Below are 26,570 nucleotides of genomic sequence, written 5' to 3'. Positions count from 1 at the left end.
CATTGGCTGTTGAATCTGAAAAAAACAAAAACAAAAAAAACAAAAACAAAGATAGAACTAAATAAGTCAAATTGGGGAAAGAGGTGTGTATCATCATCACTTTGAGCTTAAATGACTAGTTAATAGAAGTAATATAGTAATAAGTACTAGTTAATAGACCATTTTACAGTTTGTAAATGATGAGCAAGCCGCACGCGCATTTTGGCTACTGAAGTTCAGCGGATCCCAACAGCTTGTCAGTGGATGCTGCAAACTTGAGGTGTTTTGATTGTGTGTTCAGTCCAGTCAACACATTCAGTAGCTTGTAGCCATAGACGCGTCTGATTGCTGTTTTTTATGCAACAACCAGAGATTTTGGAGATTTTGGTGCCAGTAAAACGTTTAATTCAACATTTGCAGCTTGATAACTTGTCTGGAAAGTCATCCAGCCATTACTTCTGTTGCTGAAATGTACAAAGACAATTAGCTGTTTTTATATATTATTTTAAAATCTATTTATGGGTTACATCATTGTTAATTGCACACCTTTTGGTTTTGTACTGTTGGTTACACAAAATAAAACATCTGAAGTTGTCACCTTGGATATTTTCGCTTTTTTGTGATATTTCATTGACCAAATGATTACTCACTTAATCAAGCAAATAATCTGAATATTAATCAGTAATGAAAATAATTGTCAGTTGCATCCCCACTTTGTGTTTGTTTGTTTAGATGTTTGTGGCTTTTTTCTAATGACTTCAGATGTTCTCCATGAGGACCTTTAAAAAAGAAACATTTTCTCATCTTCTTTCAGATATGGATGCTTTTAAGACTTGTAATCATATGTGGGGTGTGTGTGCACACATGTACTTGTATGTTGCATTATTACTTGCTGGTATGCGCTGCACAAAAAGAAAAAGACCTCAGCTCGGAACGGTTTATTACATTTCTTTGAGCTTTCACTGGGTTTCAGTTGTTGCACTGGAATTCACATTTCAGCTCTTTGAGTCGTGGAGCAGCACATTCAAAGGAATGCAGCGTGTATGTGTCAAAACTGTGTGTGTGTGTGTGTGTGTGTGTGTGTGTGTGTGTGTGTGTGTGTGTGTGTGTGTGTGTGTGTGTGTGTGTGTGTGTGTGTGTGTGTGCACTCAGAGCCATGTGTGTGTAACATTCCAGACTGTGTTAGAGGTATGTGAATTACGTCTTGCAGAGAGAGAATGTGAAGAATCTGCTGCCATGAGAAGGCCGCTGTTGTTTACTGACACAGTAGTGAAAAGGAGGTTCCTCTATGTGTGTGTGTGTGTGTGTGTGTGTGTGTGTGTCTGTGTGTGTCTGTGTGTGTGTGTGTGTGTGTGTGTGTGTGTGTCTGTGTGAGAGAGAGAGAGAGAGAGGGTCACATGTTGCTGTCATTTCCTGGTAAGAAACCATTTAGCCGTGATTGTGAGTAATTACTCTCAAAGCTTTTGGTGCCTGTAGCCAAGAAAGCAGAACTGCCTGTATGTTCTCTAAAATGCTTTTTGTTGCGACTTAAAACTCACTTGTTTAGGCAGAAATGTGTCTGTTTATCTTGTTTTTCTCCTCCTGTTTTTAAAATTTAATCCATCATTCATGGATGTTAGTAGATGTATATTAAATTAATGACCTACATCAGTGGCTAACCACAATCAGAGCCCTTATTGCTCTGTGTTGGATGTATTATAATGTACTGTATAATGTTTGTACTGTATGTTTCTGGTTGCTCTGTGTATGTTTACAACTTTGAACAGCTCAACAGTACTTTTATTCATATGTTGTTGATACGTTATGACTCTGTGTACTGTACATACTGTACGCAGACATGAGGACACTATACCAGACATGGACATTAAGCGTGGCCATTAGGTCGCTCCAGACTCCTCTGACGAATGCAGCGATTTCACTTTGCATAACACAGGAGTTGTGAGTGTACGACTGCCGCGGTCTACAGGAAGTAACACTAGTTTGGATCTGAACTAATGTGTCAAAATGTCAAAGTCACGAAATGACAAACAAACAGATCGAGGCAAAATCCTGTGCTCTGCAAGGTAAAAAGACTGTTTTTGGCAAAGGAGTCTGGTTGGCTTTGATGTTCTCTTTTGGAAATAAAACAGTGAAATCATTGTAAATATAGCATAAACTTAAACCGATGCTGATTTTGTATGTGGTCCTCTTATAAGTGGCTGAACTATTGTTTTTGCATTCCAAAGTCATCAAATCACCAAAACTTCAGATTGGTGGCTTGCAGATGGTTGATCGTTAAAAATACTGTCATTTTGGGAATGAAACTCAACAATGGACTTCCTTACCGCCCCAGGATTAGCTAAAATCTCTAGGCTAGATTTTCTAAAGCTTGAAATCAGACAAGAGGAGGAGCAGGAGTCTAGTTTTCTCTCTGACCACTTAAAATGCTTTAGGGTTATTATGGAACTTCTATTCAGTGACAGCAAAAATAAACTGCCTACCTCAGCTTTATTACCTTTTTCTTTTGTTCTTTTGTGTCTTTTTCTCATTAGATTTGGGATATGAGCGATGATGAGAGCATCTGAAGAACTGGACAAACAAACCCTGAGCCTCCGAAGGACTGTGGACACTCCAATCCATGTTTTTGTCTGTTTCTTTTCAAACGATTTCTCACATTTACAAAGGACAAGGGGACGAGAGCTTTGTGGACAAAAGCAGACACACTGATGAAATTCAAAACCAAGCGCATTACAAAACTTCTCCAGAAAAATAGCTGAAAAGCTTTAAAATTCATATTATTCTTAATTTGGATTCAAGATCACCCAAAGCGTTTGACCTTCAGAATAGAGCAGTATCATGATTCAAATATTAACTACTGAAAGAATCATTGCATTTTACTGCTAAAATATTCAGTTAGTGTCTGTTTTTCTTACATTTTTTACATTAGAAAGGGGGTCAGAGCTTGCACAAGTTAATTTTTTTTGCAATTGTGTGTTTGAAGCTGTTGTATTTAAGGAAGAATGTACCTATTCCCGTCACTTAATGATGTGTTATCACATTTACTGAGTCACATTTACTCAGTATTTGGAGTCACTTCAGTTACCTGAGCAAAAACACAACAAAACACTCTGTATTTGTATTAAGATACTTTATTATTTTTTGTCTAAAATACTTAAGAAAGCCTCACAGGATGGTCACAGGTTCAGTTCCTCCCAGTCTCTCCATCAACACATTTAATGGATTCCTTTGGCGGGACATGGACATGCTACATCTGCTCGCTCATTCAGTTTGGAAAAGAGCTTCAGATAAATTCTGAAAATACAAAAACACGTTTGACCTCTCACCAAATCCATCCATCTCCCTGTCTGTTTACTGGAGACTGTGATACATACAGTACAATTAATACTTAAACCAGCTTTGTTGCTTTGAAAGTAGGAAACCTGCACACAGATGTTACTGTACAGCGACTGAACCGAGGCTTCTGATATGGAAACAGTTTACGATTACTGTGGGACCACCTGGAACCAACAACAGCACGGCTGACTTTAACAGAGGAACTGAAGGTCTTAATGGTTTGTTTGTGTTGATGCATGCTTGTGTTTGTCTGCGCAGTTTATGTTGCTTTTCTTACGCTGCCGCGTCCTATTTGTCTGAACTGCTAACATGTACAATATTTTAAGTGTAATGACATAAACTTCAACAACTGCTTGGATGTTTGTGGAAGAGAATTAGCGCAATCTGAAAAAGAGATCTGAGATTCCTTCCAGAAATTGAGATTGAAGTGAAAAAGTCAGAATTGTGAGAAAATCCTACAGTTGACCTTTCCTCACTTCCGCCCGCTTTTTGGTCTGCGCTCCAATAACAGTTGAGTAAGCTTGGTACCTGGTCGAACCTCAGTCAACCTTCTCTTCTCTCTATATTCCCTAAACCAGTGTTTCTCAATCCTGTCCTGCATGTTTTAGATGTTTCCCTGCTCCAACACACCTGATTCAAATGATCAGGTTGTTGTCAGGCTTCTGCAGAGGCTTCATGATGAGATGATCATTTGAATCAGGTGTGTTGGAGCAGGGAAACATGCAGGGCAGAGGTACTTGAGGACCAGGGTCAAGAAACACTGCCCTAAACCAACAAGGGCAGTAGTAGGGCAAATCAAGGCTTTGCCATCCATGGAGAGAAAAATAGCTATGTACTAGGCTGGACTATGTTGAAAATAACTAAATAAAAATGTCATCTTACATCAGCTAACTGCCTAGCGAACAACTGATGTAAATTATGTCGCAAACTAGCTAGCATTTGCTAACATTAGCTTTCAGATCTAACCTAATGTGTCAGTTTTACATGTTCCCCAGCAACATCTTTAAAATTAGTTTTTCTTTTCCACTTAAACGACCCTGGCACATAACATATGGGAGTACAGGGGGAAAAAAGGAGAAAGATGACCAAGGTTCCACTGGTTGCCAGACTTGCTCAACTGTTACTGGAGGACAGAGCAAAAGGGGACGGGACTTAGGAAGAGTAAATTCCAAATTAACTCCTTTAGTATCCTGAGTATCCTCCTTTGATCATGTAAACCTAGATAAGACCTTATCCAGATTTCACTGAGATTAAACTCAGAATTCTGACTAACTTTCCTTAATTCTGACTATTCTCTGAGATGTTTTTGTTGCACTTTTTCTCCTCTGCAAATATTTCACAAAAAACTGGAATAAAATGTCTCTTTATTATATCTGTTAAATTCAAGTTTGTTCATTATACTACATCCTTCCATACACACAGTGTAGATGCATCGTTCCAAAACCCACTTCTCTCTTTTCTAGCATCTTTGTCTTAACAGTTACACCACAAACACACCAGGACAGTCACAAACAGAGGCCCACACAGTCAGACAGTGGTTTAAAAGCATTTTATTGTTCATCAAGGCTACTTTACGTACAAAAAAGGTGGCCTGCCAAAACCTTTTTAGTAGGAGGAGACACAGAGCCACAAATCGACTGTTGTTTTCTTGATACAAACTTTTTTTTTTTTTACAGTTCAGAGTATTACTACCACTAAGTACATGCTACTTCCACTTCAAAAAGGACCTGGAAAATGTGGTACAGTCAGAGTAAAGACCAACTCCTCTTTGATTTATCTGCACAATTTTCATGTTGTTTATCTGATTACAGATGTAAAATGGCCTCCACAGACGAGAATGGCGACATCAGATACAAGTGTGCCATCCCACAAGGTACTTAGATCATCTCAGCCTCAGTGACTGGCAATGAAACCGAAATACATGAGCACATAATATGTACAAAATCCTGTTTTTATCCATTAAGCTTTAGTGTTTTGATTTTAGTGACTTATGGTTTTACTTGTTGCTCAATTCCAATCTGTAGACCAAAAACAAGTCATCAAAAGACCTTTAAACTCCACAATTTAAATGTTGGAAAATTGACCCGCCTGCTAGCTCATGACTGATGTGGACTTTTATTTTATTTTTAAATAGAAATGATTTGGAAATGGCTTCCAATACTCACTGGGCTAGTGGCAAAATTGTGTTCTATCGATGTAAAACATGCAAATTGCTCGAGCGGCCTGTGACAGGACAGCCTCATTTTGCTCAGAAGAAGAAACGTTTGTTCAGGTGTCTCAGAAGTCACACGATCGAACACATGTTAAACGACTGCAGAACATTCGGGACCAATGGAAGTAGCGATTGTCACCAACACACCAGTGGCTTATTGTGGTTTCATACGTTTGCTGTGTTCCTGCACTTGAACCTTTACTCTAACATGACAAACTCTATAAACAAAAAAGATCAACTTTTTTCACAAAAAAAGAAAATGCAATGATTACAATATAAGGACAGGGAAAACCAACAATTAAATAGCTACATATCATTAACAAATTAATTGTTCCTCAAAAAATACCTACGATTTTTTTCTCTGTACATTCGTTACGCACAGCGTAATGATGGTCTTATAGTTACCTATTATAAAAAAGTATTTTTTTTTTTTATTAAGTGATTTTCCTACAGTGTGTAGGGAGTGTGTGCCGAAGCAGAAAGAGAGCCTCCTACCTACAGGGTGGTAGTGAAATGATAATGAGAAAGAATAATAATAGAAAAACAAAATCCTCTGGACACTGAGCCCTTTTCCCTCGTGTTTTCTAGCATGTTCTACATCCAATCTTAAATCGGGGTCGACTAAATCTGAAAGCAGGGGGAAGGCATCGCTGTGAGACCTTCAAAAGACTTTCAGTGGCAGCTGAACGTCTCCTGGCACACAGGTCGTGCTTACAGAAGCTCAGCTCCTAAAGCTGTGACACCCCCCTGACACCCTCCCCCAAAACCTGCCTTCAAAAACATCACAATCCAAACCACTCTGGACCTAACACTGAATGCACATTTAGATTGAAAAGTACTTAACTGTTAAGGAAATTATTTCACTGGCAGTTGCGCTATGATTGAAAATTTCGTTTATCTGAAGTCTATTTTACTTTTAACCATCTGTTATGATAGATGAGGATGGAATGTGTGGATATTCTAAAACACTGAGAAATCTGTAATGGATGAACTCGTCATACTTGGAAAAAAAAAACTGAAACCTCTTCACCTTTCAACCTCAGCTCTGAAACATGAAATGATTCTGCAATTCAGTGTCCACTGTTATTAACCCCAGTTCTCTAAATCCTATATTCCAAATGTCCTCAAAATGCTGTGGCATAAATGCTTACTTGTTTGTTTTCACTATATGGATTTATGGCCGACTTGCTTGATGCAAAGAGAAAATAAAAGCAAATGTGGACACCTTCTAATTCCGGTAAAGACTAATTTAACCCTGTCGTCACAGCGGACAGTTGGCCCTGGCTGGTTGTTAGCTCTGTCTGTTGATATGGAGATACTACGTGAGTATGAGGCCTGTACAAAGTTCCCTATAGGAGGAATGTATGCCACCTTGGCGCAGGCTCTTTTACAGAGTTAAATTCATTTTGTCAGACTGCAGCAGTCTCGCTTAACTGCAGCGACAATACAATGTTGCTCAGAAAAGAAAAGCATTGAAATACAACAAAAAAGTCTGGACACCAAGTCAGGACACAAAAGGTCAACTGATGATAGTTGGAAGAGCTGTGACATCACACCATAAATTAAGTCCTAAGTCCCACCCCTTTTCACTCTGTGCTCTGGAACCTTGGACAACTTTCTCCTTACCCGTTTCCTGTTGGCATACTTAGATGTGCCATGTGCTAAGCTCATCTATTTGAAGATGGCTAAAAGGTCCTGTAAAGGCAACGTACTATATAAATATTCTGTGGAGTCACATCTTAAGTTAGCTAATATTTGCAAAATGCTGGCTCACCAGCTGGCTACATTAATTGTTAGTTAGCTAGCTAAATCTGATGGCTAATGTTAGGAAAATGCTAGCTACCTAGCTAGCTAATCTACATCAGTCGTTAGCGTTTTTCAAATATTGGCTAACTTAAGATGTGATTATATGTTGCTACAACCCTGGCACACAGCATATATAGGCAAGGAGAAAGCTGACTGAGGTTCCACTGGGTACCAAGCTTGCTCAACTGTTATTGGAGCATAGCGCAAAAGGGGAGGGACTCAGGAATGGTCAATTATCAGCCATGCGTTCAGTTTGCCACCATCTCTCTCCTAGGTCTTCCACAGCTCTTAAACATCAACAAGATGTTTGAGAGCTGTCATCACAAGCTCTTAACAATAATGATACCTTGTTTCCCAAAAGCATGATAGCATGCTAGCCTTTTCAGACTGCAGCAATAATGTGGGTAAAGGCTGATTCAAAGGTGGTGATTTTAAGATGAAAGCCTCATAAGAATAAAGTCTAATTCATCTCTAGGAAAACAAGGCCCTGCTGACTCATTTTTGCCATTTTGGTGTCTCAGCTCAGTCACGCTGAAGGTTGTAGCATCCTGTACCACCGATGGATCAACATCTTAAGAAAACCATTACGGGCTGTGTATCCCAAAACCAGCTCAACACTGGAACCATCGCCGCTCTGCTGCGGGAATGAGCCGATTGGTTACCACTGCTGAGATGGATCTGAGAAACGCAGCTCTCATCGTTAAACAGAGCCTGTCCGGAGGCTGTCCCACTATAGATGTTTGTTACCATACTGATATTAATGGAAAACAAAAAATACAAAATTGTAATAATAACAATAACAATAATAATATGGAGTACAACTGACCCAGCAGTGAGTGTATAGTGTCTATGTCTGTTACTGACAATGAAAGAAGTAACATCTATCGTCCAAATGAAAAGGCTAATAGTAGTTAAGATTGAAATGCTTAAAAACATTAATAGATACCAGCTATTAAAAACAAAACAAAAAGAAAAACATGCATGTGTAAAAGCATTAGTTTACCCTTCAAACCTTGTAGAAATCTACCAAACCACAGTGTGTAGGAGAGGGAGGGATCGCAGGGTCAAAGCCAAATATAATTACAACACCTGTGTTCAAAGAGTTACAAAAAACAAAGGCGTGTTTGAAAAGATCTGGATAATCTTCTCTCCCCCGGTCTAGAAACCCGACTTTTTTTTTTTTTTTCTTTTCAACCACAAAGTGACATGCAGCGTCATCTATCCCCTCATCACTGTCAGCAGTTAAGCCTGTGAAACACATCAAAGCACATTGTTCAGCAGAGCGCAGCCTTCAACACACACACTGTGTTTTTTAGTCCTTATCTCTCCTCATGATGCCTGCGATGTCCATCGACACCACAGTTAGCTGATTTGATAACCTGACTGTGCTCATAAGATGAAATACAACAATTTGGCACGATTTAGGCGAAGTAAGTGAGGTCGTTTTGTATGTTTTGTTTTAGATTTATCTATGCCGATACAAATCAAGGCCACTTAATTCACAAACTGGATGTACGTGTAGTTGCTCACAACCAACAAGTAGAGCCAGTATGCAGGGCTGGGCAGTATGATGCATTGAAAATCCTATAACATCTTATCCTATAATGTATTTTAAATACTTAAGATATATGTTAAACACATCTTCCTTTCATACTTTAAAATTAATTCACATTACATTGTCAACAAAGGATGGGTTAAAAAAATGGAATGAATTCTGGCCACTACATTGTAGAGCTGCAACAATTGGTCAATTAACTGCTTAGTCGCCAACTAAATTAACCACTGACTATTTTAGTAATAGAGTGATCATTTTTAGTCTTTTTGTTTTACAAAAAAATGTCCAAATTCTCTTATTTCAGATTCTCAAATGTGAATATTTTCTGGATTCTTTACTTCTCTTATGGCAGCAAAATTAAAATCTTAAAAAGACATTTGATGATGTCACCTTGGGTTTTAAAAAAAAAAAAAAACAGTGACCATTTCACCATTTTCTGACAGTTTATGGTCCAAACAACTAACTGATAAATGATGAAATCAAGAAAATGTTTGATAGATTACTTGATAATGAAAACAATCATTAATTGGAGCTGTAGCCGCTACATCATTAAATTTCTGCTCCAGTTTTCTTGTTTATATGAAGTGTGAGGTGGAAGTGGAGTGAATTTAAATTCTGTCTTCCCATATATTTTACTTTTACGCTACATACTACATTTTTCTTACAATTTTCATAGCTGGTTTTGCGGAGTGGCCAGTTCTTCCCACAGTTTTCCAGTTTAACTCTCACCTAAATAGATGCTTCATCTGTAGTTTGGATATGACTTTGTTTGAGATAGTCATGCTCATAGACACATTTACGTAGATGCCACATTGGCCTTTGGATCATATGTCAACATTGCTGCCATATTGGAGAAGCAAATGGGGGAGCTGCAGTTTTACTGGATAAAAGGCCTTACGATGTTTACATTTCTCAACCAATTTATGTAAACTTTTTGTATTCAAGGGTTCTGATTGTGGAGTAAGTTAGAAAAAAAAACTTTTCTTACTACTCCTTATTGAACACAAGTCCTTTAATATAACATGACCTATGGAAATCAATTGAGAAATGTAAACATTATAGTGCTTTTTATCCAGGAAATGGGTCAGACATGAATACATGGTATCCAAATGCATATTACTTTGCATGTCACTGTAACATTTTATACTGCCCAGCCCCACTGGTAGGTATTTTTCATTTATCGAAAATGTATTCGATGAATAATACATAATAATGTGGCTTGTACTTTTCTGTCAGAGCCAGGATGAAATGATTCCCAGGTAGACTTTTTTAAAAACCTTAATGGGAGATCAAATAAAGGTTCCAACAGAAGCTGGATTATACCAGATTGCATCAAAATCAGCTTTTATCAGTCCCAGTGTGTGCAGTGCCAGATTACAGTATTGACATGCCACCCTTTACCCTCTACGGCAGTAGTGCAAATCAGACCAAGTCGATCACCCAAAGTATACACATACAGTAACAAAACCACCAGATCACATACACAGGACAGAGAGGGAGAGAGAAGGAAGGTGAAAGAGTGGAAACAGATCAAACAGAAGAAGAAGAAGAAGAAGAATGGCTTTTTGTTGGTTTGTTTTTAAGGTGGGCATTGATAAGCATCAGTGTCTGAGGTTTCTTTGGTAGCACAGTCAGGTGGTTTGTGATGATTTTCTCCAAAGGGTTTCTCACTTATCTTTTCTCTCAAATGTCGGGCATCTCAGAACGCAAAAGCAGAACACAAAACTACTGTTAAAGAAACAAACAAAAACAAAAAAACAAAGAAGAAAATTAATAATTAAAACGCCACCTTTCCTCTCTCTCTTTATGTACATATAACTACAGATGCTCGCTCAGCTCCAAGCTTGATGTGCAGGGATAATGAATGATCGGAAGGAGCAGCTTGATGCTCCAGTCAAGTCCCAAAGTTGAACCCTCGTTGCTCATGACTGATTATTGTCTGGCATCACCACACCAGAGCACAGAAGGATAAAAAAAAACAAAAAAAACAACCGTGTTGTTATTGCTTGATTGATCCTCTCTGAGTGCATGAAAAGAGAGCAGGCTCGAGGGTTTTGGATGTTTGTAGCAGACCAGCAGGCAGGCATTCCCTCAGGGATGCTGGTGACAGACCAAAATGACGGGGACATGGGTGTTGGAGCCAGGGTTAAGTTGGGTGGGTGGGTGGGGTGTGGTGGGGGACAGGGACAAATCCCTCTTAAACTCCTCCTCCTTCAGGAGACCACAGAAGGGGAGTGGTTGTGATTGACCATGTGACTGTCGGGGGAGGAGTTTGGGCTGCTGCCGGACGACGAGGGGCTCCCCTTGTTTTTGATTTGCAGCCAGGTCTCGCCCAGCGCCTTGGCGAAGTGGTCGTCCACCGAGCCTGTGATGGACACCGAGTTGGTGGCCGTGGGCTCGGGCTCCTTGTAGTTCTTTCCGAGACTGCGGCGGAAATGCTCTTCAATCACCGGGTCGCAGGCTGTGTTGGCTGAAAGAGGGAGTATATAAGAGAGTTTTTAGTTCCCATAATGAAAAAGAAACATCTCTAAAACTCACTTGTATAAAGTTCAGTGGGCAATTTATTGCCTAGCATCAGTTTAAACATTCGTAATACTTTGGAAAAATACTAACTCCAACATCTACTTCACTTTTTCATTGCAGTTTTTTAACATTAAATCACCGTTTTAAATTTCACTGTTAACCTCAATGAGATCATAGGGATTTCACTGGGATCATAAAAACAGCCACAGTTAAGTTATCAACCCATTGAAAACATGACTGACACTCACAGGCAGGACGAATAAAAATGTCTGAGGCTGAGAATAAAGCATGTTGGGACCTCAACACAACGACCATTGTGCTACAAACAGAAACTCTGAAACTCACTGACAGAAAACTGGAATGATTTTTTTAAGCATCACTAGTTATATAAGTCAGTCTGAATGTGGAGAATATGAGCAGGCTGTGTTTCCTCTGGAGGGTGATTTGCACTCTGAGAGGTTTCCCACAAACTGTTCTGATGGGAAATTAGTTTGCTTCCAAAATTATTTCCACAAATATGCCAAATATAAGTTATTTGGTAACAATCACTATTAGTTACAGAAATGTCATACTCATTACTACAACTTCTAAAATAACCCCACTACTGTATTGTACTGAAAAAACTAAATATTATAAAATACAGACTAGAATGCCATCTGTCTTTCTTCATGTGTGTCCGTCTGAATTAGGGACAGGCAACTGGACAAATGTATCGGCGACTGGCTGAGTCCATCACCAGTTGGTATTTTTGGTTGATCTTTATGGGCAATTTTTGTCATTTGCTCTGCGTCCAGGGAATGAGAGAGACCATACTCAGAGACAGACTCTAATTCAGCGGCACAGTACACACCCACTGAGCTGGAGAACGAGTGAGAGACAGCGCGTAGACCCTGAATATTTTTATATCTAACACAGAATTAAGGAATTATTTCCACCACACCGGTTGAATTGGTGATTGATGGAACAGTGGAAAGACTAGCAAACATGATTTTTGATTTTGTTTTTCTGTCAAGTTTAAATCAAGTCTGTTGAAGGAGTTAACAAGTCAATTAAGCTCATTTTACCTCAGTAAAAGAAAGAAACTTGAATTAAGACAGTGTGCGGTTGTATTTTTCCATTTAATAAGAAAATAGGTGTGAGAATATTTCACACTCATCTTCCAGGTGAAAGTCTAGGGTGGTGCACCAACACACACCTGCACACATATAATGGCAATCGCTGGTCGCTGGGCTGAATGTGAACATATCACCCAACCCTAGTGTCTGTCCGTCTATATGTGTATGTTCGTCTGCTTGTATTTGTATGAGCGCACTCACTGTTGATTCTCCTGTAGTTGTTAGTGAGGCTTGAGCATCCATTGTGTGAGACTGGACAGTGAGACAGGTTGCAGTTGCGGTTGTTGGCTGGGGCGCATGTGATCACTGAAGGACGATTCTGAAATGCAAAGACACAAATTCAACACTTAGTGATCACTACAAACAACAAACCACTCTGCCAAGAGTGGTTGTAAGGAGATTAAATGAAAAGAAAACAGAATTAGAAATGCAGAAAAGGTTAAAGACGACAGACTAAAAGGGAGGTTTGAAGCTTGAGGAAGACGGAATGATTCAGTGACCACCGGGGTTTAAAACATTTTTGGCTAACTGGCCAAATAGGAAATGTCTACTCTCCACCATCCAAGCAGCCTGGCTAATGAAAGCACATTAGTCACATCATGTGGAGGACCTACCAGAGTTGAGGTTTTACCCAAAAGATGTTGTCAGTACCAGAACCAAAGAGAACAGGATGTGCAGCTTACCTGCTGGCGCTCCACGGTGCTGACTGTGTGCGGCACTGTGACCAGAGCTGCCGTGCTGCTACGTGCAGACTCCACCATGCTGTTTTTGGTAAGCGCCAGTGGCTGGTCCATACCGGCTAAGCTGGCCAGGTGGTGATGGTGGTGGTGGGCGTGGCTGTACAGGTGGTTGCTGTGGACTCCCAGAGCGCTGGGCACCACCACACGCTCAATGGGGCTTCGGCTGCGGTCCTTGGAGACGGGAGAGCTGCGGTAGTCTCCATTAGGTTTCCTGGAGAACAGTAACAGAGACATTAATTTATCTTGCACGTAGGGGTGTGGATGTATTTTATGTGCAGTTATTTTAGATTTGGACATGTAAGCTGCACATCTATGGGACCATACTTACTCTGAGTCCAGTTGCAAGACTGAATCTGAATATCTATTAAATTTATTTTGGTTTAGCTTCCAGAAATGTTAAATATGAAATGACTAAAAAACTAAAAACCCAATTTTTGCCAGAGAGATAATATATTTGTTATTTAGCTAAATGACCACCTCAATGTTTTGGATATTGCTCTTTACCACTGAAAACAAGGACATTTGATAAGAAATTGTACAAACATGACACCTAATCCAAAGTTATCAAAAAAAAAAAAAAAACTTGAGGTATGAGCTCAAATGAACACAAGATGTGGAAAGGCTAGTCACACATGGAGTTTCAAGTAGGTTTCAACTATCAATAAAATTTCAGAAAATGGTGAAAAATTTTGATCCCAGATTTTGATCCCAGTGACATTCAGTTTACTGTCATAGAAGACTGAAGAAAGCAGAAAATATTCACATTTAAGAAGCTGAGAAGCAGAGAATTTGGATTTTTGCTACTCAAAAAAATTGAGATTAGTCAATTATTTAAACAGGTGACCATTAATTGAATAGCTGAGAACTAATTGATTAAATGTTGTGTTTCTAGTGTCAAGGGAGAAAATGGACAGTGAAAAAAGATGAGCAACGGAAAGATAAAGACAGAGAAGTAAAAAGGGACTCAACAAGAGAGAGAATGAGATGAGGGAGAGAAGAGGGAAGATAAACAAAAGAACTATTGTAAATGGGGCTCTGTGTCAAACACTGCAGCACCAGCAGAAGCTATTAATACTGACCTCACACACACACTCATACACACACTTCTCAGATTGCTGGAGGGTTTGATAAGACTGTTTTGTACAAGTCCGTGCTCACGCATACACTCTCTCTCTTTGCTGTTAAGTGTAGGAAGGAAGAAGGAACACTCTCCTAACTTTATCCAACATGGACAGATTCCAAACTTCTCCCTGCACAGAGGGGCAAATGGGCACAAAGTTCAAAGCGCTAAAGTGGTTTCCTCAGTACAACAAATCAGCTTTATCTCTCCGGTGAACCTGAAACGAGCCGCAGCATTAACGCGACATACGCGCCGGCTGAGGACTTGCTAAAACTGTCGTTGACGTCCAACTTCTTATTTTTCTTACTCTTTCTTTCCCTTGACTTCTATTCAACAGCGCCCTGTCCAGACTCAAAGTCATGAACAGCATACTAAAGGTGAAAGAAGGTGGGCTGACCACACACTTTCCATATGAAAGAGAATTACTTCCAGCCACAAAGAAATCCCTCCAAACTGTGAGCTCATATTTTAATCGTTGAGAAAGCTAGAGATAAGGATAAGGGATTCAAGTAATGACAGTTTAACACAACACAGATTTTGGCCTTATTTTCCAGCTCCCAGCTGCTCTGATGATAATGACTTTGATATGCAACGCAAGTGGTGCCGCCTGATTCTGTGCTTGCACTTTAACAGGTAGCAATTATTTTGCTCAGTGCGTCAAATGTGGTCTGTGTTTTCTGTGTGTGTTCGACTGTGTATTACAGCCTTACTGCAGCTCCACTCCCCTCCTACAATCTGAGGCCCTGTTACAGGGAGCAAGATTTACTGAACTTGCCTCTCGTTATCTCTGTTCTTTTCTCTCCAGCTCCATACCCACACATGCAAATACGCATTCATTCACAAATAGGTACATACACACTGACTTCCTCCTGCACTGATATATTAAAGCAGTCAAATGTACAGTAAATAAGCTGCACCCAAACATCCACTCTTTATTAGTGCTGGGGTGTATGGCCTAAAATGTATATAATGGTATAATTCGAGGCACAGACAGTAACATATATATCACAATATTTTTGTTTCTCTTAAAATTTCAATATAAACGCCTCTGAGGAAGTAAAAGACTGGTATGAAAACTGCATGGCAGCTATTACTGTACTTTTAGTTATATTAGTAAGACATATTTGACATTACAAAAGTAATGTGCAAAACTGTAATAACAAATAGAAAAAACATACAAAATTTTTTCTCAAGTATATCAAGTATTATCATCCTTTGTAACCACTATTGTCCAACATGATTTGTGAATTGTTTTTTGCCATTGTCTGACTTTTCAAAACAAAACCATGTCCACAGAATGGAAGATGCACCTTTCCTTTTTGTACCAATTCCTCCCCCTCTTCATTGTCTGCATTACAGTGAATTATTACAAACAAGCTAAAAACAAAAGTTGTCTGTATGAAATCAGCTGAGCTTAGTCTGCTATGTGTCTTAAACTCTGGTGAAGCTCTGCTGCTTTCAGTTCTTTTATCTGTAATTTTAATGTTTTGATGTATTTATTATCACGCCGCACCCTCTCGCCTGCTCTCTGTGTTGAGGCAGCAGTGGAGACGGTGAACCAAGTGGCGATAACTTGAACAAAGAAAGCAAAAGAAATATTTCAATCTTTACACAAGCACAGCATGCTAGCTCAATTGTGCAGCACCTTGAGCCATTTCTTGGTTTCCAAACAAAGCAACATGGACTCTCTACCAGTCAGCACGGTATAGTCAGAAGTCATACTGGTGTACTTTCTATACCACTTATATTGTCCACCCCTGCTTTTTATTCTTCACCAGATAACATATGGAGGAATTTCTCCACCCATGTGAAAAAACAGGTCTGAATGGGAATAATACACAACAGACTCCAGAGTGAAAAAGCTGCAGCAGCCCTTTAAGGTTTGTTTGGATGCAAAACAACAAGTTCAGGCAAACAGTTGTAGCTCCATGTGACCAGGCAACCTGACTGCTGGGTCAAGCATCTGGAGCCCACAGTACTGTCCTCCACAAATAAATAGTCCCCACAGAATACAGAGAGGGAGAGAGGAAGAGCTGAGGAGAGGTGGGGAGGGTGGTGGGGGCTGCATGTGAATGGTCCGGACCTCTACTACAAGAAAGACCGAGGTCGGTAGTTTCCTTCGTTTGTGCCGAGAGCTTACATTAGCAGGGACCCCCCTGTTTTTCTCTCTTTCTTTGTCTTTCTTTCTCTTTTTTTCCCTCACAATCGGCAGCAAACTTCCTGGGGGTTAAAGAGGGAGAGACTTGGCAGCACTTTTATACACCCTGGCCGACAGCTCACCAACTAGTTTTTATCTTTGCTCATACTGGCATCAATTTTCAGCTTCATTCTTTATCAGAAATAATAAAAAAATAACTGCATGGTGGAGTCCATCATGTACAGATTGAGTAATTATAATCACGCAAGTGTGCTCAAGTAAATATATTGTTTAATTCCACAGGAAATATCAACCTTTAATCAAATGCCACAAACCAAAGTGCTCCTGTATAACTCTGTTATCTCCAAATATAAACAGTCCCCTGATTAGCTTTGAGGCAAACAGATAATACAGCTCTCTGTCATCCCCCTCCCAGCAGCTGGGTCTTGAGTTAGGTTATGGAAGTTGTTCCAAACTTTAATCATTGCCAAAGAGCAGGCATGCCCACATCCTCACACAAGAGAGGCCGTCGCAGGAGCCAGCGAACGGGATCAACAAACCCAACCAATGAATGGCGTGGCTGTCGAATCCACCGCCGCCCCCGCCTTCCCCTCGCCTGATTGCCCACCAAACCCCGGACCGCATTTCATGCCAAGGATCAGGCATTCAAAAACCCACCCCTGTGTCTTTGTCTCTCTTACTCACCTCTCAATTATCATTAAGGTCGCAGCTGGGGAGAGATGGAGAGGACGCAAAGGGCGGACGGCGAGGGCTACACATGAGACATTGGGTTGGGGGTGGTGACAAGAGCTAGAGCTGAAGAGAGAGGGCTGCCAGGTCTGGAGCTAGAGGAGAGGATGAGAGCTAGAAGTGGGAGAGAGCCTTTGTAAAGTAAAGAACTCTGAGACTTGGCACCTACGAGGGGGTAGGGGGAGACAAGCTGAATAAAATAAGAGGCGAAGAGGAGTGGACTGAAGAAAAAAAGACAGGGGAAGAGGTTGGGGACGCAGCTTAATCTTATTTCACAATAAATGTTCACTGGGTTGCTAATCACTCTTGGATCAAGCATCAATATGGAGTCAACACCACACACACAGCAGAGCACAGGCTTGCACTGAGGTGGGGCAGAGAGAGGAGGGGAAGGAGAGGCTCAGATCTAATAATGTAAGTGTACATGTGAGAGAAAGCACTCATATATTTGACTAACAAGTGAGCTCTCATTAGCAGCACTTTGACTGCAGGCTTCTCATTTATAGCAAGAAACTTTCTGCTGATGTGACTGACTCAAAGAAATTTCACCAGCTATAGCTAAATAACATTTCTTCCATAAATTGCCAAACGTACAAATTGCAACCTTTTGCCTTCCACGAGGAGATGTCAGTTCCACGCTCCTCTTAAATTAGCTAAACCCTGGCAAGTCTTTTTGCAGGTCAGCTTAATTAGACTGAATTCTTCTAATAATAAAAGCAATATAAACACCAAAAATGACCTAGAGAAAAGTACCATTCTGTAGCACTGTGATCTTTGAAAATAGAACCGTCTTATATAGAACTGTCTTTTTGATGACATAGATAGACACACACACACCAACACAGTTGTTGTTTAACTGGTAAAAGAAGGAGAGCGTTTTGTTTCACTCACCCTGTTCTGGATTGATTTCAGTCATACGTCAACACTTCCTTTGGTGGACTTGTGAAAATGAGAACCGTGTGACTGACATCAAAATAGACAGCTTGACACAATGAAATAAAGAGGCAGATATCTATTTGATTCTATTTTACTAGAGCCTGGGTTATGTGCAGCCTGGCATTAGTGGTAGTCACTGTGGTGGGCACTCGCTGAACGACCCCTTAATTTAAAACCCAGAGAGTCCAGCCCTCGATACATAAATGATATAGTCATATATCTTGAACAATATTACACCACTCGGATCTGTCATTAAGTACAGCCTTTTAAGTAACCATTCACATGACACCCTGTCTTCAAGTTAACCTCAAGTTAAAGATCTAGACCATGACCATGTGCTTGAATGAAAAACTGTTGTAAGCCTGTATTCGTGTACAATCTGAAAACTTGTAATTTGTTCTAACAAGCAGCTTTGTATGACCTAACTGGCCTAATTGCCACAATGGAAATCTAAATAAAACAAATATAAACATAACTAAAGACTTTAAAAATATGGTTTCATTTTCATAAGTGTGCCAGGTTTAGCTCAGAGTAGACTGCCAATTTGGTAAGTTAGCTATATTTTACTTTGAGGCAAAGATACAGGAGCTATAAAAGTTGTACGCCTTTTCTCACAATTGTGCTCCAGAGTCTTCAGAGAAAACCTCACTACAAATCTTTGGCTGGGCAGAGGTTCACATCCTACTCCTTTAAGAAATAAATAAAGAGCGAGAAGAGAGAGAGAGAGAGATACACACAGGAAACATCTGGGAAGAATCAGGGCATAGAGAGGAGACGACGACAAAAAAGAAAAAAAAAAAAAAGCAGAGGAGGATGAAGGCTCAACCACAGGTTACAACCAGGCCCAAGCTCTGCGAGGTCTGCACAAAACCCACAAAATGGATATATATACAGTATATATGCACACACAGTGAGCCACAGGGCCTACAGGGTCTATCCACACTATGTATATAAAGTATACAAATATCTTTATACAGTTTATTCTGCTTAGTCTAGATTTTAGTAGCAGGACTGAGCAGAAGTTAGCAATAATATTTGTATCCTTTAAAATAGAAAAGTCAAAACCCAGAGGAAATAAACATTAATAGATGTCATTTATAGACTGTTATTGTTATAAATCAAGTACTTGTGCTTGACATAGAACATGTAAATATAAAACTTCACAAACGCCATGTTAAATCATGTATTATGCTTAATATCTAAAGCAAATGAGACAAAATTTCATACAATTTCTATACAGCGCTTTACACAGTCAGCCTTTCAGATTTCCATTCATGCAGAAATACTGATAGAAATCGAGCACATATCTAACAGTTAACTGACTGCAGAGAAAGAAAACTGAAGAAAAGCCTTTGTTATTAAAGCTGGGACAGATCGGATATGGGAACAACCACAACAAGAAGGCAAAGAAAACAACATGTGAACACACACACACACACACACACACACACACACACACACACACACGCGCACACGCAGAGAAGAAAAAAAAACACTCATATGCTCTCCCTCTTTTCCTCACATGCTCTCACACACACTACATAAATAGTCCCATGTAAAACAAGAGGGTAACAATGACTTCACCAGGCTTGGCCACGCTCACATACACACACACACATACACACACACACACTCTTCCTCTCTCTTATTTTCTCCCCATTTGGCCTATGGAGAAACTTCCATGAGAAAACCTTACTGATGAAGTTCCCAGTAGAAACTAAGCAGCTGCAGTTTCTGTATGCTACAGTACTTAGTGCAGGCAGAAAACTGACTAACTTGGATTTGGTTTTTGCTCCTATATCTACAGCATTATCTTTCAATGCAAAATGGCATGAATACCACAGAAAGCTGATGTACAACCGTGAACAGCATTTAGCTTGATTTCAAACCTTTTGATAATTGTCCATGTGTGATTTTTTTTTTTTTTTTTGAGTAAAAAAAAATATCAATTATCAATTAATATGCTGATCATTGTCTCTTTGGCCAATAAAATGTGAAACAACTGTGAAAAATGTTGTGTACTGTTTCTCAAAGCCAAAGTTTACATCCATAACCCAAAGATATTCAGTTTACTGCCACAGGAGTAAAGAAACTGCAAAATATTCACATTTAAGAAGCTGAAATCAGAGAATTTGATTTCTTAAAAAAAACTTAAAATGATTAATCAGTTATCAATATAGTTGCCTATTAATTTACTAGTTGGCAACTAACTGATGAATCAACTAGGCCACATCATTGCAGCTCTTGACCGTTTGCTCCAAGCAATGACTACCAGACGTTGTTTACTGAAAACATCTTGTTAATTTGTCAGGGTTATCACAATCGGACTTTGTGATTATCTGTTATTGGTAATTTACACACCAAAACAACTCGGTATTTTGATAAACACACATTATGGTTAAAATGAAACAACATAAATTCATTATTATAAATCATACATTGCTCAGCTATATGTCGGATGTAATCTACAAACCTACCACTACTCAAGGAGTCGCATGTAACCTGGCTGTTGCAAATACACTTTCCTGCAGAGTATTTGCCAATTAAAAGCCTATGCCAAGGCTGCAACTAAAGATTATACTCATTATTGGTTTATCTGTCGATCTCTTTCTGTCGATTATTTGATTAGTTGTTCAGCCCATAAAATGTCAGAAAATTTGGATCATCATTTCCCAAAACCCAAGATGGCGTCCTCAAATGTCTTGTTTTGTCTACAACCCAAAGATATTCCGTTTACCGCCACAGAGGACTACAGAAACCAGAAGATATTCAGAGCATCTGGGCAACAATTTATCAATTACCAAAAATAGTTGCAGACTAATTTAATTAATTAATCAACTACTTGTTGCAGCTCTAGCCTATACAAAACCTTGCTGTGTGAGCAGCTCTTATTCTTAAGGAGGGATGAAACAGCTGAGCAAGAGGACTTTTATACTGGCGGGTCTACAACTGCAGAGTGGCGGGCAGGCGAGCAGGCAGCAACAAGCTTCCAGCCCGCAGGCTCCAGTGGACAGGATAAGGCTTCTTTGTTTAAGACTCCTCCTACTCCTACAAGGCGACCACTCACACAAACACACACAGATGATCACAGATTGGCAAGCACACATGCATGCATGTATGGACAGAACACACAACAACACATGTGCATACCTTCAAAAACACACACAGACATACAGATGACATCCACAAATCAGCCTGCCGCTAGAAAATCAATCACTTTTATATGCAGAATTTACCATGTCATAAACTTCTCTGTGTTGCATTAGTGACTTCACAGCAAAAACTGACAGAGACACTATTAAAACACAAAGACTGCTGGGAAAAATATACTCATAACCACATTGTTAATAAACAGGCTGTTGACAAAAGCAAAATCCATTTATTTATCATGCTTGTTACTGCAGTCCAACTGAAAAAAAACAAGAGCTGGAGTTGGTTCAGAAAGTTTTCTTTCTCTCACCCCAGCCTGTGCCTCCCCCTGACTTCAACTTGTCATGATTGGACAACAAAGGAAACCTGAACTTCCTACTTCACAGCCCCACCTCAAGTCTGTGGTGTCAGGTGTCTGTCTGTGTCAACAATCACCGAAAATATGACTGAACTTGCAGACAAAAGAAAGCCATAACATACATTATTTAGCAACTGTTATGGTCGGCAGCACACATGAAAACTGCCATTCAAGCAAAACATAGAAAACATAACGACATAAAGATAATGAATACAAAAGCTTCTAAAAATACAGAACAGTCAACACTGAGCAGAGCAATCAGTGCAGACAAAAAAAAGACGAGCTACACAGACAGAAGCAGCCAGAAAAATCCAACAGCTAGAATGGTGTCAGATAACCATCTCCGGACATTTGAACTGCATGTGTGTGAGAGTGTGTGTGTGCTTTTGTGGTGGGGGGTTTCAAGGGCTCATTTTCTGGTTTTCTGTCTTTCTTTTTTCCAAGAAGTCCATTGTTTTCAAATTAAATCTAATCACCGTTCCTACAACTGACAGATGAATTAAATGAAGCAGAAAGCTCATGTACGTTAAATAAAGGCAAGTCGACTGTGAAGCGCCCCGCACTGTTTTCTATAGAGGCTGTTTTTACCTGCTATTTTTAGCTTAACTTTTTCTGTAACGACAACCCATCATTCTCCACTTTAGCGTAATCACTGTTCTTTGGACATGCACACAACAGTTCAAATGAGGAGGGAAACTTTTCAGAGGCTGACTCTGACTGCAGGTTTCGACAAGCCGCCCCGCAGGTACCTCTGCCAGGGAAAGAAAGCCCTCAGAGAAACCTCAAATTAAATGACTAAAAATAAGACATATTTAGGATGGCCCTTAGGCAAATAGGTTTTCTGGCTGAAAAAAAGTATACATCTTGACGAGGCTTTGTAGAGAGGAGCCCTGAATTTAACTTCAAGTTGCAGCAAGTCAACCAGCAATTGACTTTCCTTGGGTAGAGATTAACCTACAGCCGTTAGAGTCAAATGACTTCAAGGTCATAATTAAAATGAAGATTAAATAAAGGGATTATGGCTTATCACAGGTTACTTCTAGGAAATAATCATTCTGCAATGAGCAGTTTGAAAAGACTTAAAACATCACAGACTTTTTATTTTCACAGAACCTAATTTTAACCAAAGAAAGTGGTTGCATTTAGAAGCTGTGGCAGGGAGTTGCAACACCAACTGAAAGCTGATATGACAATAAGTCCCATTGTACTTTGGCAGACCAACTTACAAAACAAAATCCAACTCGTGATACACGAGTAGGAGCATTTGCTTATCAATGTATGCAGAAGTTAACCACATCGTGCATGAAAAAAAATGTCTCACAAAGAGTGAAAAACAACTGAGATGGATTTACTGCCTGGTTTCTCTGAAGAGTATAATGTTATAATTCTCCCACCACTGACACATCCATAACAGAAAACAAGATGACTCTGCACAAATGTCAAGACACACAAGTTATTCCTTTGTTATGTGAGCCCAGACGGTCACAAGATGAAGGAACAAAGACCCCCCCCCCCCGTGTCACAGGAACAACTTGATTCAAAAGTCATAAGATTCCTACCTGGAGCACAAGCTGCACAAGACCCCTAACCTGTCACGCAGCCAAGTGAACGTGTACAACTTTTTCAACTTGTGAAGAGTTTGGAGCATTGGAACAGTTTAGACATTTCAATACATTTGCATTAGCTGCAACTCCAATGTTCTCGGCTGCAATTCATCGCAATTGCTATGAACACAAGGTGACAACAGCTGCAAACTTTCCAGAGTTAGGTTTAAGGTCAAAAGGTGTTTGTGCCAACGTACACAAATGACAGGGTACTGCATGTGCATCCACACATGCCAGGGTTTATGCAGGTTTCAACACGTTTAAAATTAAATTAAAAATTAAATCTAATTTAAATTTAAGACTTTAAGATCTTTTTAAGACCGTTCTGAATACAATTTTAGACCTATTTCAAATTCATGCTAGCAAACAAAGGATATAAAGGAAAATCGGAGGCCCAGAACGTTGTGCAGAATCCAGACTGGATCACGCCAAGTTCAGACTTGATGCTCCTCTTCCTCAACCAAGTACTATGTTGTTCTCTATGGCCAGATTTCGCAGGACTTGTATTACCCATATTAGACAAAAGTAACGTTAACAGAAACTATTTTAACTTATTACCTCTAGAAGTAGCTATTTTTTTGTGGCGGAGACACTACATTGGACACACACCACACTGCGATATGCTAGCTGGGTGTACTCCAATCTGACCAGGCTGTACATATTGCATTAGTGGTTACTGGTTCCATGCTGGTTTCCTTTTGTAGATATTACAGCGTGATCAACAGATTTTTTTTTTCCAAAATACACATTTAAAAGCAAGACTGAAGTTATTTCCAACTTTATAAAGGTAACCTTAACTTCATTATACAATTAATACAATCCATTTTCAGATTTGTTGAAATGTAATTTAAGAGATTTCAGAATTCAGATTCGATAATTGGATTTGTGGCTTAAGAACCTGCAGAAACCCTGCCATGTATCTGGTATGTTTGCACATGCTTGATCACATAAATGCACTGCCAGTAACTGTGCTCTGCTCTTAATCCAGGGCTTCCAGTATATCCAGTGAAGCTGTGGTTACCGTGTTCCATTGTGTCACCTCACAGCCATGTGGAGTGAATAACAGGTGACATAAAACAACAGCTATCATTAATGCATAATATTACCACTATTTTCAGCAACAGGGCATATTGCTTTTTTGAATCATCATGCATGCAAAGCTGCACAGCTCTGCTTCACACCTCCTTGACTGTCTCTGCAATAAATAGCAATGGCTGGAGTCCCATGACTGCCTCAGTCAAACCCAGAAAGACAGAGACAGAGAGAGAGAGCTTTGACTCCATGGCCCCAGTCCCCAGCAGTCCTTCACCACCAATCAGCGCTCCAGAATCTCTGGAATCTCTGGAAGTGGGAATGTGGGAACGTTGGAGATGTGAGTAATCTTTCTGTTGTGCAGTCCCTGTTTCCAAGCTTCCAGAGATCTGCGGCTATAAGGAGAACACCGTGGAGCCAGCTAAACCTGGCGTGGCACCCTGGAGTCCAAACTGGGACTTCTGAGAAAGCCTCTGCCTGTGCCCAGCTTCAGTGAGAGTAGCCCGCAAACATATGGCCAACAGAAACACTGGCACAGACAAGTCAGAACTGACTTCTTTTAAAAACAGGGCATTTTGTGTGAGTGATAGAGATAGACAGACAGAAAAGAGAAAGGTGTGGTGATAGAACATCGGAGATATAGTTTTCAGTTCAAACCAATTCATTAGCTTTATTGGCATGACTGCATAAAATACAATGTTGCCAAAGCATATCTGTTTTTTATCGTATTCTAGCACCTCAGGTAATTAGCGTTTAGAAAATCATTAACTTTTAAGATCTTCATTACGGATTTTTTAAAAAGTGCCTGTTAGCTTGTGTTTCTCACTGTGTGTACTCACAGCTGTGCTGCAAACAGTCGGCTCATCTTTGCCACGTGCTCGTTGTCGTCCATGTCGCTGTCCCCTTGGTCCCCACTCAGCTTCCTCTTGGTGGGGCTGATGGGAGGAGGACCCGTCCTGTGGCTGGAGATGGAGGATGAGGAGGAGGATGACGAAGAGGAGGATGATGAGGAGGAGGAAGACGAGGACAGGGACAGGGACTGGAGTCTGGGGTCCCCCCTCAAAGCTGCTTCACCTGAGAAAAAAAGATAAAGGGGAGATGGTTATTAGTGATGCTAAACATCTATACCAACTAAATATCTAATATGAAAATATACATGCACTCTTTTGAGTAAATACCTGTATTGTCAGTTCAGAATTCAAAGTAGGTCAGTGAGTATTTAAGTCCAAACAAATTTACTAGATATGTATCAGGATAAAAGAGGCGTTTGAATTCTTGAGTGAATTTTAGATCAGCTTTACAGCATTCAACAAATAAATATTCAAGACATAATTTAAGAACATTTACAATATTTTCAACTCAGAGAAATTTTGCTCATTTATCAAACATAACTGAGAATGAACTCACTCACTTGCATGCTTACATTTCCAACAGGGTGCTTAACCGTGGATGTGAATTATGGTAATTAGTCAAAATTATGGTATTTTCAAGTAGAAGGCAACTGTTTTATTGCCACTTTAAACAAGTTGACCACAAAAACTACTTCATGACAGTGTTACTGTACAGGCTGTGATCCAGCTCAAACTTTGGATTTTGTTGACTTATACAGTTTGCTGAGTGAAGCACAAACCTCTGGCATAAGGAGAGGAGTATCTGGTTAGGAATGTTTTGGAAGAAATAGTTGCGGATGGGTTCTGCATTTACGTGTGCGTGTATGAGTGGTGTGAACTATTTCTCTATGCTTTCCCCAGTCTTGTCCTGGTACAGAAGGCCTACAGAGTTGTCAGTGAGTGGGAGTAAAGAGCAAAAGAGAATCAGGAAAACTACCACTGGCTCTGTCTCAGCACGGGGACTTTCCACTGCTTCGGCCTCATGTATCTGTCTGACTTTTCCCAAACAAAACATAAAGCCTAGAACAAAACTCCCATTGCAACTCGCAGCTTTCTCCATAACAGCTCCTATACACCAACTGGTTGCTCTTGATTCAATGCAAATAATTTTGTTACAAACTAGAGATAGTCGATTAATTGAGTGATTTTTCAAGCAACAATGTCAAACATTTGCTGGTTCCAGCTTCTTAAATGTAACGGTTTGCTGCTTTTCTTTGTCTTTGTCTTTGGGTTTTGGACTATTGGTTGGACAAAAGAAGCACAATTAAGATGTCACTTTGGGATCTGGGACATTTTTTTTTACATTTTTTAGACTAGATAATTTATTAAT

At 39.8% G+C, this 26,570-nt stretch overlaps 2 protein-coding genes across 3 annotated transcripts in view; one reads left to right on the top strand and one right to left on the bottom strand.

The window, feature by feature from the left end:
* The window catches only part of atg7 (ATG7 autophagy related 7 homolog (S. cerevisiae)), a 92,350-nt gene extending 89,748 nt beyond the window's left edge, over positions 1–2,602 (top strand). Inside the window, exon 19 of the mRNA XM_084736831.1 lies at positions 2,511–2,602. Within this exon, the coding sequence (XP_084592957.1) occupies positions 2,511–2,543 (33 nt within the window). The 3' untranslated portion in view covers positions 2,544–2,602. The remainder of the gene's footprint in view (positions 1–2,510) is intronic.
* A 7,442-nt stretch (positions 2,603–10,044) lies between these two features.
* Positions 10,045–26,570, bottom strand: part of vgll4b (vestigial-like family member 4b) — a 42,451-nt gene continuing 25,925 nt past the window's right edge. For both annotated transcript variants that reach the window (XM_084736819.1, XM_084736814.1), the window contains 4 exons: positions 25,190–25,424; positions 13,207–13,474; positions 12,725–12,842; positions 10,045–11,355 (listed from right to left, as the gene is read on the bottom strand). In XM_084736819.1, the coding sequence (XP_084592945.1) occupies positions 11,099–11,355; positions 12,725–12,842; positions 13,207–13,474; positions 25,190–25,424 (878 nt within the window). In that variant the 3' untranslated portion in view covers positions 10,045–11,098. The remainder of the gene's footprint in view (positions 11,356–12,724; positions 12,843–13,206; positions 13,475–25,189; positions 25,425–26,570) is intronic.

This window comes from Lutjanus erythropterus, chromosome 2, assembly GCF_056507025.1.
Source record: "Lutjanus erythropterus isolate fLutEry1 chromosome 2, fLutEry1.hap2, whole genome shotgun sequence".
Taxonomy (NCBI): domain Eukaryota; kingdom Metazoa; phylum Chordata; class Actinopteri; order Lutjaniformes; family Lutjanidae; genus Lutjanus; species Lutjanus erythropterus.
Note: the sequence above shows the minus strand (reverse complement) of the source record. Positions and strands in the feature narration are given on the sequence as shown.